This window comes from Ricinus communis, chromosome 3 (assembly GCF_019578655.1).
Source record: "Ricinus communis isolate WT05 ecotype wild-type chromosome 3, ASM1957865v1, whole genome shotgun sequence".
NCBI lineage: Eukaryota > Viridiplantae > Streptophyta > Magnoliopsida > Malpighiales > Euphorbiaceae > Ricinus > Ricinus communis.
The window spans coordinates 29453586-29472454 of record NC_063258.1 but is presented as its reverse complement, the minus strand read 5'-3'; the positions used below and the strand labels follow the sequence as shown (position 1 = coordinate 29472454).

At 34.9% G+C, this 18869-nt stretch overlaps 1 protein-coding gene across 1 annotated transcript; it reads left to right on the top strand.

Annotated features, from left to right (window-relative positions):
- Positions 1 to 1382: 1382 nt before the first annotated feature.
- Positions 1383 to 18858, top strand: LOC8259015 (brefeldin A-inhibited guanine nucleotide-exchange protein 5). Its single transcript, XM_015717450.3, has 34 exons — positions 1383 to 1584; positions 1722 to 1836; positions 2351 to 2432; positions 3266 to 3515; positions 3699 to 3820; positions 3901 to 3959; positions 5287 to 5344; positions 5425 to 5509; positions 5620 to 5823; positions 6081 to 6139; positions 6258 to 6327; positions 6408 to 6476; positions 7001 to 7123; positions 7231 to 7284; positions 7385 to 7473; positions 7625 to 7721; positions 7821 to 7919; positions 8040 to 8237; positions 8362 to 8472; positions 8557 to 8741; positions 9654 to 10277; positions 10466 to 10883; positions 12186 to 12425; positions 12560 to 12683; positions 12798 to 12946; positions 13215 to 13571; positions 14083 to 14249; positions 14342 to 14550; positions 14990 to 15159; positions 15618 to 15734; positions 16072 to 16208; positions 16309 to 16627; positions 18157 to 18252; positions 18510 to 18858. Exons 2-34 carry the CDS (start codon positions 1734 to 1736, stop codon positions 18573 to 18575), a joined length of 5310 nt encoding a protein of 1769 aa, XP_015572936.1. The 5' UTR covers positions 1383 to 1584; positions 1722 to 1733; the 3' UTR covers positions 18576 to 18858.
- The last annotated feature ends 11 nt before the right edge of the window (positions 18859 to 18869 follow it).

Below are 18869 nucleotides of genomic sequence, written 5' to 3'. Positions count from 1 at the left end.
TCCCCTCCTCTCATTTCTATAAAAAGAAAAGACCTTGAACAAGTTTTCCATAATTGTAACTCAGTATGAGAGGATTGATAATTGGCAAGGTCCATGTACTTTTTAACTTTTTTTTACTTATTTCTTGATATTTGATTGTATTTTAATAAATCATTGTACTTTCATTTTTATAACTTTTAGGTCATTCCGTTAGGAGCGGGCATAAAAATACTGTTAATGCGAGTGAGTATAAGAAAATTGTACCGATAAGATAATGCAACTTTCAACTTTAATTCGTTGAGTCCCTATAAATATTTTTTTATTATTTTAAAAAATTCCTGAAATTCTAATTTTGGTTCATTAAGTCTTTAAAAATTTATATAATGTTTTGTTGTATTTTCCATATTCAAATATTAATTAGGTCTTAGTTCACTATATGTCATTAGATTGAATATAAAAATCTTGAATTTGTATAAAAGAATTGTTGTGCACTTATTTCGTCTGATTTTCATTATTTTATCTAATGTGAAAAATAATTTTCGTGAAACTATAATGCAAAATTATTCATTAAATTTATATTTTTCTTTATAGAAATTCTCTTTATCTTAATGCACTCTAAAAATTTGAATAATTCCAAATTTAATAATATATAATCAACAACGTTACCTTATTTTATATTTTGCAAGCTAATATTTTCTTAATAAATATCAATCTCAACAATTTATTAAGCTGATGTATATTATCCTAAAAAAATATAGCGAGGGTGTTTATTAAATAAGTTGTTATATATCAGTTTAGGAAGTGATTTTTTAAATTGCATATATCACCTAGAGACAAAATTGCTCTTTAGTTTCTCAACTTCAATATTTTTATATTATTTTTATTTTTCGCCCATTCATATTATTGTGTTTATTTATTTATTTATTCTTAAAATTTTCTCTTTGAAATAACAGACTTTTATGTAATGACTTAAAAAATGAAAAAAAAAAGTTCATGAATATCTTAAAATAAAATAAATCTTTAAGGACATAATGAACTAAAGTTAAGTATTTTACTGGCATGTTTAACGGCCTTTGTAAGCATGCCCTTGATAGAAAGATTTAAAAATGACAAAAATAAAAGTATAAGGATTTATTAAAATGCAATCACATTAGGGACTAAGTAAAACAAAATAGAAAAGTACAAGGACCTAAAAATGGATTTTGCCTCGATAAATTAGTATTTAGTTAGTTGTATGATTGAATAACAGAATAAGTACTCCATGATGCATGAAAGTATAAATAAACCCCTACTGTACTTTTATTTTACAGTTTAGAAAATCTCTTCATGTAAATGCTGCACAAGATTGACTAATTTAAAATTTTACCAGAAACATAAGAGTAAAAAAGATAGCAAAAAAGCTACATAATCACGGTTTGTAATTTAATTAGGCCCTTTGCTTCAACAAGTTGTAAATGAAATCCGGGCATCGTCCGGGCTCTCTATCTTGTATGGAGTAACTAATAACACAGCGGAAGAGATAGACACAGAGATCCATTTCACTCTCTCAATTTCCAGATCTCTCTATTTTATCATTTCACTCCACTGTTTCAAAGAAAAGAAAACGTAATTCTCCATTTCCATTAGCTCCAGTTTCGATCTGATTTGATCTTGCGTTTTGCTTTTTTCATTTTAGCATTTCTGAGCTGAATTATGTGAAACCCTAACGGTTACTTGATTTTGTTTTGTTTTGGTAATTGCAGACCTGATAGAAAATGGCTGCAGGAGGTTTTGTTAGCCGAGCATTCGAGTCAATGCTTAAGGAATGTTCGGGAAAGAAATATCCTGATCTTCAAAAGGCAGTTCAAACTTATATCGGTCAGTTTCTGGATCTTTATTTCTTCATTTTTATTCTAATAATGTGGCTTTTAGATTATATCTATCGAATGCTTTAATTTTCTGAAGTGTATTCCCAGTGTTTTTAGTTCATTTTAAATCAAAATCTTTTAAAAAAAGATCGGTTGAATTGAGAATGAATAAGTGATAATGATAAGTTTTATAAGGACAATGTATGTGGTGTGTTGATATGGCTTCGGCTTGTGAAGGTTGTATTATATATTGTAGTGAATTTTTTGCTTTTGCTGATATTTAGGAGTTCCATTTAGCTGTTTTTTGTAAAAACAAATCATTGAATTTGCTTTTGGTGGCATTACAAGTTTCATTTTTATTTTTTGACTTTCTCCCATGTATTTGTGATCTATCTGCTGGGCCTTACTTAACAGTTTTAGATTTTATTTATAAGTTTTCTTTTCCTATTCTGTCACTGTATTGATAATGCTGCTGCTGAGCTCATTTGTTATATGTTTGTTTTAATTCTTTTATGTTTCTTCAGATGGCACTAAAGTGGCAAGTCAGCAATCTAAACTTACTGAGACTGAGACGAATCAACCAGCATCATCGACTGGAGCTGAGGGGTCTGTATTTGAACATTAAGCCTTAATGACCAAATTTAAATTTGAACATTTAGCAAAATTCTCCTTTTTAGCTGATTCTTGCAATCAATGGTGGCCAGCCTCAGAATACCAGAAGCTGAACATGTTCCGCCACAGCCCTCTAATTTCATCTTAAATTTGCACTTTTCACTCTCCTTGCACTAGCAACACCTTTCTTTACTCCATTGGCATCTCCCAGCACCAATTTTACCTCTCCTTTCATCGCTTGTATCAGCTGTACCATGCACACAGACTCCACCTCTAACTCTTCCTGCTACATGCTCCAACTCCAAATGTATTCAGATGTGCTCCAATCACACACACTAAATATGCACTGGAAAACATCCAGCTTAGGATTCTTTAAGGCTGGTTAAAATCGATGCAAATGTTAAAGTTGGTGAAAATGATTTGATACAAATAAAAGGATTGGCTATAATTGAGGTTTTACGCAAAACTTTGGATTAATTTGGTCATGACTATCATTATCTAGTGCCTCTCTGTCTCATTTGTCTTTCAACTGCTGAACTTGACCAAAAATCTTATATATTGTTTATTCATTCATTGCTAGAGATTTAAGTTGACATGCATTTAGGACATAATCTCCCATCACATAGACCTCCGTATAAGCAATTATGCACTTTCTACCTTGTACTCATTGCTTGAAAAATAAGTCGTAATAGTGTAACTTAAATTGTACTTTGAACTATTTTAGGGAATACTAGTCAAGGAGAATAACTTGGTTAGGGCCATGGTTGGTATTGGATTATTGTAGATTTAATCTAATCCCATTTTTCTAAATCATTCATTCTTTGCAGTTCACTTGAATCTGAAGGTGGAGCTGCCAAAACTGAAACACCATCAGATCAGTCACAAACAGTTCCACATACTTCTGACGAGGCACATAGTGGTAAGCCAGTTGGCAAAGGTGGAAACATAACAGCTGCCTTAGCAAATGCTGGGTGCACTCTAGAAGGAGATGATGTAGAGCTTGTATTGAATCCACTCCGTCTTGCTTTTGAGACAAAGAATTTGAAAATCTTAGAACCTGCTTTGGATTGTCTTCATGTATGTCAAATTGCTTTATGCAGATGTACTTCTTTTCTAATCTTTTTAGTTACTGGACTTCTATGAGGTCCTTACAATAGAATACAGAAAAGCCAAACTCTTCTATGTTGTAGAATAATTGCCTATGTTACTGTTGTTGTATGGTCATCTCTAACTTACTTTATACAACTTCTACAAGCACAGAAACTCATTGCTTACAATCATTTAGAGGGAGATCCTGGTCTGGAAGGTGGTAACAATGCCCAACTGTTTACTGAAATTTTGAACATGATTTGCAATTGTGTCGATAATTCATCACCTGACAGGTATATATTTGCAAATTCCTTTTAACTATCCTAGATGTATCTTCTTGATATGCTTTTCAACTTCTGATGACTGCTTGCAGTACGATTTTGCAAGTGCTAAAGGTACTTCTGACTGCTGTGGCATCTGCAAAATTTAGAGGTATGTCACATTGGTGCTTAGAGAAAAAACTAAAAATCTTAGATGTTACTTGGTCATGATTTTTATTTTCTTTTGACTTATATGCATCGTATCTATTTAAATACTCTGGCTTTTGGAGAACTAATAATCTGCTATAAGTCTTCATAATTTTCTTATGTGAGTTTCATAGTGAATTACTGCTTGATAAACTAGGGTTTTCAATTTTCCAACTCATGATGAATGTCTTTGGTGCCTTGAATTTGAAGGCAGTTGGTAAATGATGAATTTTGGTGACCTGAAAGGAACTACTTAGGTTGCAGTATTTCTAGGCATTTAAAGGATGTTGCGATGGCTAATTAGGGGGAAGCTCTTGAATAGGAGGTAGGGATATAAGGTCTTATGTATTGTTGGGGATTTGTAAGATAAGCTATTTCATTACCATGAATAGAACTGATTGTATTGGACGATGAAAGTGGGAGAAAGCAAAAAAGAATAAAATTGCATGCAAAGTCAATAGTTTCTAGCTAATCTATGCTAATAGGAAGCATAATATCCATATAGAGTTGAATAAAGATATTTAGTGAGATTAGGATCCTCAAAATTACAAGGATTATGGTTTCTCAAAATTATAAGGACTACGAATTTTGATTTAGCCTTGCAAGGTGGTCCTTGCTGATTCACACGGGATTCCACGTGCAACATTGAGAAAACCGAACACAAAAAGATATGGACCAAAACAAGATCCGGCAAAGTAAAAAGACCTGAGATCTATTGGTTTCTTTGTAACAAAGAATAGAACATTACCAGACTAGACTAAAGCCAAATTGACTTTGAATCGGTAGTTATTTGTGACTATGTGTTTTCAGCTGGTGTCTGATCCATGGCTCTAGCCATGACTTTCAAATTGGTACCTGGTGTCCTAGTCTCATAAAAATTTGGACCTGGCTTAAAGTAGAGTATTTGGTTAGCTGGAGCTCCAAATTAAACTGGCCATAGGATGCAGCTTGATGCTCCTCTAGTATTTTTGTTCTTACTTGCCAATTTGGCAAGTTAGGCTATCTCCTTCAACTTTGCTTTGAACCGTTCTTGCCAATTAATTTGCAGTCTGTCTATTATGCCTTATTTCTGTTCAACTTCCTTTGATTGGGAAACGAATATCTGTAAAACATGCTTGCTTACCTAAGCTCACACATATCACATAGATACAAACTCACATTATATTTATCAGTTGGAAAAAACTTGCATTTTCTTATTGTTATTTTGATCATTATCATCATCACGATTATGATCCGAGCTAAATTTTTTCATCTACTATTTTATATTGCTGAGAAACCCGTCTTGCATGCAGTACATGGGGAGCCTTTGCTGGGAGTAATCAGAATTTGCTACAATATTGCCTTGCACAGGTTCTTATTATGTAGTTATCTAAAAAGTAATATGATATCAAATTGGAGTAGCACTCATGATTTGTAGTTTGGATGTGTAGCAAGAGCCCTATAAATCAAGCAACATCAAAGGCGATGCTGACTCAGATGATTAGTATCGTATTTAGAAGAATGGAAACTGACCCTGTACGGAAAATTACTTACTGCAGTTGTATATCTATATCTGTAATCTGTTAGAAGAGAAGAGAACATTAGTTGGTTCTGTTTGTAACTAATAAGCCTCTAATGTCCAACAGCAAAATCAGGTTTCTACTTCATCAAGTTCTGCTGAAAATACGGAAGCCTCCTCAACAGAGAATTCTGCAAAAGTGGAAGAGGATTCAACAGCAGACCACAATGAGGAAGGAATGACTTTGGGAGATGCACTTAATCAGGTTAAAGAGACATCTCTTGCGTCTGTCGAGGAACTCCAAAATCTTGCTGGCGGTGCTGATATCAAGGTATATATTCTTTTTTCCCTTAATTTACATTTTTTATTATGATAAATTCATTGATATCAATGGATCCCTTGATACTTTATGCATGGCGGCTGCCTTTTAAATATTTATGTTGTGCAATTACTTAGCAAATGTAATTTCACCTACTTTTCATATGTTTGCAGAATGTTGTTTATTTCTAATGCTAGGCCTTACTTGTGTTACGTTTTGTACGTTGATAGTTGTGTTCACAAAAGGTACTTTTGTTATGTTATATACAGGGTTTGGAGGCTGTTCTTGACAAAGCTGTGCATGTTGAAGATGGTAAAAAGATAACACGGTATGGATGTGAAAAATTTTGGTTTCATCTTTCCACTTTTTTAGTCAAAACTCAGAATGATATTAAGACTAATTCTGCAAGATTTTCATTTCACACTTTTACACTTATTGCCCTCAAGAGGGATTGACCTGGAGAGCATGACCATCGGACAACGAGATGCTTTACTGGTATTCCGCACCCTTTGCAAGGTCAGTTTTCCTCATCATTTATTCATATTGCTGTTAGCCTTTCATTGTACCTCAATAACTGTTTAAAGGAACGTCTGCAGATGGGTATGAAAGAAGATACTGATGAAGTCACGACCAAGACTAGGATCTTGTCACTAGAGCTTCTGCAGGTTAATTCTTGATCCTTATTGTCTGCACGTCTTGATTGATTTTTTAAAGCATTATGAAACAGTCTTACCCTAGAATTTTGGCAGCTAAACAGTCTTAAGTTCTATTTTGCTCTATTGATTACTTTTCTGTTTCGTGTATTTTATTCAGTTGTCTTGTCTGTAATCAGCATTTTGATGCATAGGGAAGCAAAGAAGCTGTACAACGTATTATGACACATAAATATTGTCTTGTCCTACCTACCTTATTAAATTGATCATTGTCATAGTACATACTTGCCCCTGAAAGCCTCGTGTTGGTTGAAGTTTACAACATATGCTCATCTTTTCCTCCATATGGGACAGTTTACAATATGCCTGAGATATTTAAAATTGGAGATAAATGCAACTCATTCTTTTGTTCTTCATCCCTGCCAAGACAAAAGTGAGGAAGGTTGAAGATAAAGTGGAATCTTCAAGCTAATTTCTTGCATATACAATCTTGTAAAGATTCTATAATAATAATAATTAACATCCTTTTGTTGCAGGGGTTATTGGAAGGAGTTAGCCATTCCTTTACCAAGAACTTCCATTTTATTGACTCTGTAAAAGCATACCTTTCTTATGCTCTGTTGCGAGCTTCAGTTTCACAGTCTCCTGTCATATTTCAGGTTTACTAAAATTCCAATGATCAATTATCTTTTCTATTATCTGTTTTTACAGAAGTTCTGCTGAGAGATTATTGTTTTCATTCGATTATGCTTTCTTTTACTGACAGTACGCAACTGGAATCTTCTCAGTACTTCTATTGCGGTTTAGGGAAAGTCTTAAAGTATGTAAAAGTTATTGGTGATTTTTTATAGTTGATTATTGTTATTTACTCTGTATTTTGGTGCAGTTTTCTAATGTTCATGGTTATGAAATCATTTCAGGGCGAAGTTGGTGTCTTTTTTCCCTTGATAGTTCTACGATCATTGGATGGCTCAGAATGTCCTATTAACCAAAAAATGAGTGTACTTCGGTAATAATGATCTTTCTTATCGTTTAGGTGTTGCAATTAATTTATGTATGTATATTGCAGTTAGTTCTGTCTTTTTTGACTTAAACACTTTCTTCATCATCTGTTACTTTCCAATTTCCATATCAGCTTCTGAACCATTTTAGTTTTGCAGTATGCTCGAGAAAGTATGTAAGGATCCTCAAATGCTTGTTGATGTATATGTGAACTATGATTGTGATCTCGAGGCACCAAACTTGTTTGAACGCTTGGTACTTTAAAGCTTATCTCATTCTACTCTCGCTATGGCGACTTAAACCTCTTTATCAAGCAAATTATATGTCTGTTTTATCTTCTTGTTTATTGTATAGGTAAATACACTGTCTAAAATAGCTCAAGGGACTCAAAGTGCAGACCCAAATTCTGTTGCTGTATCCCAGACTACATCAGTTAAAGGATCATCACTTCAGGTAGATCTACCCTTTGCCTATTGTCTGAGAATGAGCTGATTAATCTAACAGTTTCTCAATTCACTTTTATGCTTCTACATTAGTAGATGTTAACATCTGTTTCTTTCTTGATCCTTCCAGTGTCTAGTAAACGTGCTGAAATCACTGGTTGATTGGGAGAAGTTATGTAGAGAATCCGAGGAAAAGATTAAAAGAACTCAGTCTCTCGAAGAACTTTCATCTGGAGAATCTGTTGAGACAAAAGGCAGAGAAGATGTGCCCAATAATTTTGAAAAGGCAAAGGCTCACAAATCTACTATGGAAGCTGCTATTGGAGAGGTGATTGATACTGCATTATCTGTATTACTGTGGTGCAACACACCTGCTGGTGTTTAGAGTTTGTTTGATCCGTGCTTTTTAGTGGTTACAATGAAAAACTCACGGAAAATTCAATGCTATTTAGTTCAATCGGAAGCCAATGAAGGGCATAGAGTATCTGGTATCGAGCAAGCTGGTGGAAAACAAGCCTGCTTCAGTTGCCCAATTTCTAAGAAACACTCCCAATTTGAATAAGGTGGAGAGCCTATCTCCTAACTGTTGTTTATTAATTCATTTATGCTCATTTGGGTTCGAGTGTAATCATTTGATGCATTTGCAGGCTATGATTGGTGATTATTTGGGTCAACACGAAGAGTTTCCCCTTGCTGTCATGCATGCTTATGTGGATTCCATGAAGTTTTCAGAAATGAAGTTTGATATGGCAATCCGTGAATTTCTCAAAGGATTCCGACTTCCTGGAGAAGCCCAAAAGATAGATCGAATCATGGAAAAGTTTGCAGAGAGGTAGGGGAGTATTTGAGCAGAACGTGTGTGGTTTTGCTAGATACATGTACTGATCTTCTACCTATTAGATGCGATGCATCTTTCTTCTTTATTTTAAACCATGCTTCACATGCATGATGCTTAGGGCTGTAAAGGAATGAAGCCTCTCCAAAACTATTCAGAGTTTGGGTCAATAAAACCTTATTCGAGTTTGTTAATAGAAGCTCGTTAATGTTAACAAACCTAGCTCAAGCTTATCAATACTCAGCTCGTTAGCTCGCGAGCTGGCTTGTTTATAGACTTGTGAGCTTATTTATGAGCTAACCCGTCAATGGACTTCTTAATAGGTTCGTAAAAGATGTAAAATATATTTATTTAAATTACAGTCATTGTATTTTACTCAATAAATATAATCTAATGTGAAAAAAAAATTTCATTTCTTATTATACTTTACAATTAACTTGTATTAAATTTTTAATATTTATTAATTCAGTAGATGTAATAAATTATATATTTAAATAAATAGATAAAGTTAAAAAATCTAAGTCTGGCAAATAAGTACAAAATAAATTTTAATGAGTCAAGCTCGAAATAAGCTCGAGTTTGTTATTGTCGAACTGAAGCTTGATTTGAGGCCGTGCGAGATAGTAACGAACCAAACTGAAACTTATCAAAGCTCGATTCGTTTACTGATGCTATCTGGTTCAGTCAGAATTTGCTTGCTTACTTTAGTAGCTATAACTTTCCATAGGCATCTGAACTTTCTCCTGGTTGACATTGAAACCCTTGCCATCATTGAATGCTTGACAGATTTAGCCTTTCCTCCTCGTCCTCTTTTTTTTTTTTTTTTGTATTGCTATTCTTATCAGATTCAGACTTCCCATTGCTGTTGGTAGTGGATAGTTAATCATTTATGTGTCTTCTCTCTGGCAGATATTGTGCAGATAATCCAGGTCTCTTCAAAAATGCAGATACTGCATATGTTCTTGCATATGCAGTTATAATGTTGAATACAGATGCACATAACCCGTTGGTGTGGCCTAAAATGTCTAAGTCAGATTTCATACGCATGAATGCCATGAATGATTCTGAAGATTGTGCTCCAACGGATCTACTGGAAGAGATCTATGACTCCATTGTTAAAGAAGAGATCAAAATGAAAGATGATGCAGCTGATATTGGGAAAAGCAGACAAAGGCCAGAAAGTGAAGAGAGAGGTCGACTTGTTAATATTTTGAATCTGGGTCTCCCCAAAAGAAAGTTATCAACGGATGCCAAGTCTGAGAGTGCAGCTATAATTAAGCAAACACAAGCAATATTCCGGAAGCAAGGAGTGAGAAGAGGAATTTTCCATACAGTACAACAGGTTGAAATTGTAAGGCCTATGGTTGAGGCTGTAGGGTGGCCTCTACTTGCTACTTTCTCTGTGACCATGGAGGAAGGTGAAAATAAGCCTAGGGTTGTCCTTTGCATGGAGGGTTTTAAAGCCGGAATACATATAACACATGTTCTTGGAATGGATACCATGCGTTATGCTTTCTTAACATCTTTGGTCCGGTAAGATCCTCTTTTTCAGCATCAGGTCTCCTTTTTTATATTCCTTATTTTCTTCAAATTGTACTCAGTCCACTTCTTTGTGTTGCTTGCTTTTGCCTTTTCTAAAGCAACTGATTGGTTTAGTATTCTCCGTCATCAGGAAAAGTATTAATGACCCTGATATTTAAGCTTCTGAAATTTTATGTCAGATTTACTTTCTTACATGCTCCAAAGGAAATGCGTAGTAAAAATGTAGAAGCATTGCGGACTCTACTTGCACTATGTGACTCAGAAACTGATTCCCTCCAAGACACGTGGAATGCAGTTCTGGAATGTGTTTCTCGGCTTGAATTTATTACTTCAACTCCTTCTATTGCCGCAACTGTCATGCATGGATCAAATCAGATTTCCAGGGATGCCGTGCTTCAATCTCTAAGAGAGCTGGCTGGGAAACCTGCTGAACAAGTTTTTGTCAATAGTGTTAAATTACCCAGTGATTCTGTTGTGGAATTCTTCACTGCTCTCTGTGGTGTATCAGCTGAAGAATTAAAGCAGACTCCTGCACGTGTGTTCAGTTTGCAAAAGCTTGTTGAGATCAGCTACTATAATATGGCTCGTATACGCCTGGTATGCCGTTTGTGCTTTAAACTTCTTTCGATATTCATACTGCTAGGTGGCTGCATCGTGTGGGCCTGTATGTATGATATATTATGCTTACTGATATTGGGTGCATGTATATGTAAGTGCTGTGTTTAAGTCATGTTATTGCACCTGATTCCATTAATCCATCTATTTGGAAAGGGATTCATGGGGGAAATACTAGGCATATTGGACATGTTTTTCATCCTTCATCCTTCATAAAATCTTCAAATCTCTCCAGAAATGATCTATTACTATGAAAGAATGGCGACAACTTGGCTCCAAAGGGCTCTTTTTATCCTCACTATTGGGTTAATTTTATGCCATGTGATGGTTAAAATACTTGGGATCTGAATTTGACAGCGGAAATGTCATAAAGTGCGGATCTAGATCCATAATATGAAAACCTCAAAAGATCCCTGTTTCAAGAGGAAAGACTTAAAAGGATTGTACTGACAACTTGATGTTTGAATGGAGCTTGATTATTCAACCGTCTCTTTTGGTGGTCTATTTTCTATCTATAATCAAGCTCCCTCCAAGCTCTTGATTCTTGACAAACATTTCCTTTTTCAAATATTTTCATCTTGAGCCTGAATACCTTGATCCTGCTCATCTGCTTCTGTTTTTTGTTAGGCAGCGCCCTGCAAGTGAAGTAGCTGAGCAATCGCCTTTTTTATAGTTCCCGTTTCAACTTCATATGTCATCATTCAGCTAAACTTGAGAAGATAAGATGACATCTGCTGCTGCAAGTAGCTTGAATTTGGACTTCTAAATTAATATAAGCGTGGTGCTCTTTCTCCATTAGGCTGCCTGGCTAAATTAGTTTACCCTCTAATATTGCTGATGTCTGCAAAACCAATCTATATGTCTATATACAAGCTAAGTAATACATAATGTTCTGAAACCAGGAACCAGACCAGTGACTACATTGGTCAAGTCAAGTTCAGGTTTTTAGTTTTTTTTTTTTTTCTTTTTGTATTATACCTTAAGATCATTAATAAAATAGCTTTCTATTTTGATTTATTTGTTTTTACATTGGGCCTCTTTTTTTGACTTAAATTTCTTGTACTAGTGAACCAGAAAAACTGACCTTTGAACCAACCAGTCTGGTTTTAGAAGCCTGATCATAAACACATTTAGATGGATAAATAAATAGATGCTGTCATGACTGTGCTTATCAATGTCTGCTTATTAGAATTTCATTTCCAGTGCATGTGATAATTCTGTTTCAGGATATAATTCATTCTGATATTTTACTGTTTATAAGGTTTTTGTTGATATGTTTTCCAGGTTTGGGCTAAAATATGGTCTGTCCTTGCAAATCATTTTATATCTGCTGGGAGCCATCGTGATGAGAAAATTGCCATGTATGCCATTGATTCCTTAAGACAGCTTGGTATGAAGTATTTGGAGCGCGCCGAGCTTGCTAATTTCAGTTTCCAGAATGACATTCTCAAACCTTTTGTTGTTCTTATGCGGAATAGTCGAAGTGATTCCATAAGGAGACTAATTGTTGACTGCATTGTTCAAGTATGCCTGATTAGCTTTCCTGGATTGTGATTCTTTTTTTTTTATTATTATTTTTTATATTTTTAAAACTGGATGATATTCATGTGCAAGCTGCTGCACATCATCTCAAAAAATAATTGACCGGTGTCTTGTAGATGATCAAATCTAAAGTTGGAAGCATAAAGTCTGGATGGCGTAGCGTTTTTATGATTTTCACAGCAGCTGCAGATGATGAACTGGAGTCAATTGTGGAAAGTGCCTTTGAAAATGTTGAACAGGGTACGGAAAGGGCTTTTCATTCTTCTTCTTCTTGTGGTTATAACTTGCTTCATTTATTTGCAAGTCTTTCTTATTCTCTTAGTTTAGCATTTCTAATACCATGGACATTTGCAGTTATTTTGGAACACTTTGATCAGGTCGTTGGGGATTGTTTCATGGACTGTGTCAACTGTCTTATAAGGTTTGCCAATAACAAAACTTCTCATCGTATAAGTTTGAAGGCTATTGCACTTCTCCGCATATGCGAGGATCGTTTGGCTGAGGTTTGTTGTATAACTCTTCACCTTCTGCGTCAGTTAAATGAATTTTACTTCCAGTGATTGTGATATTGGTTTCTAGTTCCAGTGGATGCCTTGCCTTTCTAATTTTCCTCCTGTTTCCTCTTCCTCTTTTACCTATATATATTGAAGCAGCATTGCAACGCTGCCTGCATCTTTTTAAAGGCAAGAAGATTTATTATGTTCCACTAACGGGTTGCATTACTAACTAAATGTTCTTTTTCAACTGTTTCCAAATCTTTTGAAATTTTAGGGCCTTATACCCGGCGGTGCTCTGAAGCCTATTGATGCTAATGTTGATGCAACTTTTGATGTGACTGAGCATTATTGGTTCCCAATGCTAGCTGGTTTATCGGATTTGACATCAGATGCAAGACCTGAGGTTAGAAGCTGTGCACTTGAAGTTTTGTTTGATTTATTGAACGAGAGAGGTAGCAAGTTTTCAACGTCGTTTTGGGAGAGCATTTTCCACCGCGTCTTGTTTCCCATTTTTGATCATGTGAGACATGCTGGAAAGGAAAGCTTAATCTCTTCTGATGATGAGTGGTTTCGAGAAACCAGCATCCATTCACTTCAATTGCTGTGCAACCTTTTTAACACATTCTACAAGGTAGGGACGAGCTCTTTGTTCTTTTTCTTCTTCTTTTCTTCCTCTAAATATCCATGCAAGTGTAATTCTAATATCTGAAGAATTGTACCCTTAACAAAACTTATGGCAACCTTCACTTAAAGGTTTTGTGAGTACCGTAATCTGGTGAGTGCCTGAGTTGACCTTAAAATTGTCATTGTTCTATCTTTTGTACGTTCTGCTTAAGAATTTGCAGGAAGTATAACATTTGAAACTAAACGATTTTATGGCAATCTGCAGTCCTTGAAAACAATAACAGAATTAGGTGGGAAAATTGAAGGGTAGTATTGAGCATGTTGAATTTGTGTATTACCAAAAAGAATATGCGAGGATGGTGCATAACTGAATTATATGAGCTCTTAAACTTGATGCACCATACCATTTCTAGTGGATTATAAATAGCATTTGAGCAATAGTATTTGAATGATGCTAATTAAATTATGCTTATTGGTTTTAGGTAATTATCAAATTATCTTATTTTTCTCTTATGTAGGAAGTATGCTTCATGTTGCCTCCACTTTTGAGTTTGCTTCTGGACTGTGCAAAAAAGACAGATCAGACTGTGGTTTCCATATCTTTGGGTGCATTAGTACATCTCATAGAAGTTGGCGGTCACCAATTTAGTGAGAGTGACTGGGACACGTTGTTGAAAAGCATAAGGTGCATGTCTGGATTATCTGAGTTTATTTGCTGATCTGAGAATCTTTTGTAATTAATTTTTGTTTCTAACCATTAATTATTTTTTCCACTAGAGATGCTTCATACACAACACAGCCACTTGAGTTGCTTAATGCTTTGAGTATTGAGAACCTCAAAAGCCCTTTGGTATTGGCTACAGATTCCGAGATCGGTACTGGTGATGTTGCAGATAACCATATCTTTGATGGCGGTGATCATGCATCTGTTGTACAGGACCATAGTCAGGAATTGGGGTCACAAAGCAATTTGGACGGGCCAGAAGGTTGGTTTATCAAATTTATTTTTGCTAACAAAATTAATAAAGTGCTAGGGGCTGTCACTTATGTGCCCATAGAATACAAGATCTGTTTCTTAGACATTGGGCATGCAAAAGAAGTAATGAAAGGATTAGAAGACAGTCACAACAACTCTGGAGGCTTGGTCTGAGGTTTGCTAATGTGACCAGATGGAGAGGCTGGTAAAGAGTCTGAATGTATCGACCAGCTAAAATTGTTTGGGGAACAAATGATACTGTAACCTGCAATTGTACAAATTCACGTTACAGAATGTTTTCTAATTACCAATATGATAAGCCTTAAAACTGTGTGCTGAGTACTACCTGATAGTCCTGTCCTTCATGGTTGATGTTGTCGACATTTAAGCCCATGTACCATAATATATTCAATGCTGTATGTAAAACCTGGATTTGCTTATTCTTGCAGGCCTTCCTTCACCATCAGGAAAAGCTCATAAACCTGCCGATCTCCAAAGGAGTCAAACTATAGGTCAAAAAATAATGGGAAATATGATGGACAATCTGTTTCTCAGAAGTCTTACCTCCAAATCCAAGGCTCGTGCTTCAGATGCCTCAGTGCCATCCTCTCCAATTAAGGTACTCAACATTTCATTTTCTTTCAGAAATACATATTAACATGCTAGAGGCTTTATTGAACTTGGGCTTCCTAATAAGATCAGTTTATCTTTTCAGATTTTGCACTTGACATGGTTGGTTGCTTTTTTTGTTCATGTCTTCATAATCTTTCCTTTCATCATATAAAAGCAGAGAATTTGATAAAGTATGGAAGGATTAGAGTATTCTCTCATCATACAGGGGCTTAAGAACTGTAAATTTGAATCTTGTACATGTTGAAAGGCTTTTTTATTTTCATTCATGTAGAATTTGAGGTGTTTTCCAGTCCTCTTTTTTGATATTGAATTTCTTTAGTATTTATTTCACCAGCAAAGATTATTAAAAAGAAAAATCAGTTTCTATATTTTGTGAATGCATCTCAAATATGTGCCTTATGCCCCATTCTCTGGATATCTTTTCTTGATACAATGCCATTGTAGGTTCCTGATGCCGTGGAGCCTGATGCCAAAAATGAGGAGGAAAGTCCATTGATGGCAACAATTAGGGGCAAGTGCATCACTCAATTATTACTTCTTGGTGCTATCGATAGCATTCAGGTACAAGTCTTATTTTTCTTTACATTAGTCTTGCTTTTTATGTTATTTTAACTTTGCATTTCCCTTTACAAGCCATTTTAAATCCCTGCCATCCAATTAAATGATTGTCATTTGTAGTCTCAAAGTCAATTCCTTCAAGCGAGAAAGCCTATCTATTAGAAGACATTCACCAGTTCTCCAAATCCAAATCATTATTGTATCTAATTTCATCTACTATATGTGATTTGAGATGTGTCTGAAGGAGGGTGTGAAAGAGGCTTCCCAATGCGTCAGTTCTTGAGGACCTAGAGAAATGGTTTTTTGTCTCTAACGATGATGACTTTCTAAAATTTTACAGATGAAGTACTGGAGCAAGTTAAGCGCCCCTCAAAAGATTGCTATAATGGATGCTTTGTTATCCACCTTAGAGTTTGCTGCTTCATATAATTCATATCCAAACCTCAGAACTCGAATGCACCACATTCCTGTTGAGAGGTGGGAAACAAGTTCCTGCCTTACATATTCTTTTAATTTGCAAATTATCTTTTCTATTTATTAGAAGACATGCAATCATAATTAGTTTACCTTGTGACAGGCCTCCCCTAAACCTTCTTCGTCAAGAATTAACCGGAACTAGCATTTATCTAGATGTGTTACAGAAAACAACTTCAGGTTTCCATGCCAAAAAGGAGCAACCAACGGAACCTAATGTTTCTGAGGATGTTAATATTACTTCAGTCCAAAATGGAGACACAACTGGTGATGCAAAGCTTGAAGGAATAGCAGAAGAGAAATTGGTGTCTTTCTGTGAGCAGGTACTCAAGGAAGCATCTGATCTCCAGTCCTCTGTAGGGGAGGCTACTAATATGGATGTCCATCGAGTTTTGGAGTTGCGGTCACCCGTAATTGTTAAGGTATGAAATTCCTTTTTTTCCTTTTTATATATGCCATTGGAGACTTTGCGTCTGTGGTAAGATAGAATTAAGCAATTATATTGCGGTCTAAGAAATATGGCCTCTTTATTCCCATTTGTTGCAAGATGATTACAAGTATTAGTAGCACTATTCCATGTCAACATTTGAAAATGTGTTGTTCAATTGCTATTCTTTTGCATGTTATTTTTCATGAGTGGTGTGACTGAAGAATGGTCCTATTCATCTTCCTCTATTGGCTTTTGATAGTTTCTCTTTCCTTCCCTCTCCTCTCCTCTCTGTGTGGTTGCCCTTGAAATCAGACTATTTCTAATGGTTTTGCAATAAAAGAGAGTTATGAATTGCACATTCACGATTCAGATGGTATGATTTGAATTGATTCACCCATCAAAAGAGTCAAATCTTGGGGGTGAATTGAAATTTAGACAAGAGTTGTTCCTAACTCCTCTGAATTAGTAGAATCAATCAATTCTCACAAATTTCACACTTTGCGAATCACACAAATGGATTGGGTTTTAAAACTGAAAAAGGACATAAAAGCCCACCCAATAAGATAAGATTGACATTTTGTATAGACAACAATGGACCAAAAAGAGAAGGAAAATTGTGCATGCCTCTTCTTGTTTAGAAACAAAACTTCAACCGTCAATCTTCATCCTTCACAAAGAAAATCAAGGTGATTTTAGAATTCTCTTTTGTGATTTGAAGTCTTCTTCCTCCCAAATATTCTTGTTCTATAGGCACTACTAGGCCTAACAATAAGTATTACTATTATATTGAAAAAACTTTTTATTTTCTACTTTAGTTTTTATAATCAAAATGATATTTTTTTTAAGTAAACTACATGTCCTACCTACTTTCTAGACTGAACATGTTATATACTTAAAAAAATTGTATTATATTATATTATATTATAAGAGGTAGAAATCAAATTTATGAACTTGTTTTTTTTTTTTTAAATTTAGTTAATAATTTACTTCTAAATTCCAAATTATATAGCAATTTGATTTTTGTAGATTAAAATCAAATTTTAGCATTATGATTAAGAATTATTTATTTACATTACATCCATATATTATTTTTAATTGATGTTAGGAATGTGAACTGAATCTTATGATTCGATTAGATTGTTGATTCTCAGTGCATAAAATGAGGATTTCAATTCTCAATCTGAATCTTGTGGCAACTGTGATCTTTTCTTTTTGGATGGGGTGCTTACCAAGCTCCCAAATTCCAATGGTACTTCATTTACTGACTATTTTCTGGTCGTGATATAACTAACAACTGAAATGTAACTTATTAAGACTGATAAGCGAGTCTTTTTTTAAAATTTTTTTATTTGATACTTTTGTGGTAACTGGTCGATGTTTTCCAAGTTCTTTGTTCACACTTCTAAGGTGAATATCTTTGTGCCAATTTCATCATCATGGAAGGTGTGCACTTGATCATTGTTATTCTTTTTTTATAAATTTTGGTGCTTATGTCGTTTCTTTGCCATTATGATCTTTCAGGTGCTTAAAGGCATGTGCTTTATGAACAATCAAATTTTCAGAAGACATTTGAGAGACTTCTATCCTTTGCTTACCAAACTTGTCTGCTGCGAACAGGTATCTCCCTGTTCTAGAATGATTAAGCATTCATTTTTTTTTTTCTACTCAGAACATCATTTTTTTTTTTCTGGCATGAGTTATCCGTGTAGTATACTTAAAGTCACCATTTAATTTAACTTCCTGCATTTCCATTATCAAGTGCAGAACACGAGCTTGCTGAATCATTTTGCATTTAAAATTTCTTTACTTTTAAGAATTAATTGCCAATTTGGATTGGTTATGTTTGCTGAAGTTTTTGCTCGGCCTTTGTTTAGATGGAAATTCGTGGAGCATTAGGTGATCTCTTCAGGGCGCAATTAAAATCTCTACTACCATTGTGATTGGAAAAAATCTGTTGGTGTTCTTGGAGGAATGATTTTCCACAGTGCCGTTCATTCCAAAAGCTGATTGTCCCCGAACTTCAGATAATCTTTGAGTGCACTTATATAACAGACATTTTATTTGCAGATTAAAGCATCTAGATGCCATTGTTTTTAGTGTAAAGAATTTAGAGAGAAAAAAGAGAAAATATAGGAGCTATTCTTGTATAATTTTTGCCTGTGATATACGGAAATTAGTTTCTGAAACTATTTAAGAAATGAGGAAAGTCAGGATTATTATCTACATGTCTAGGT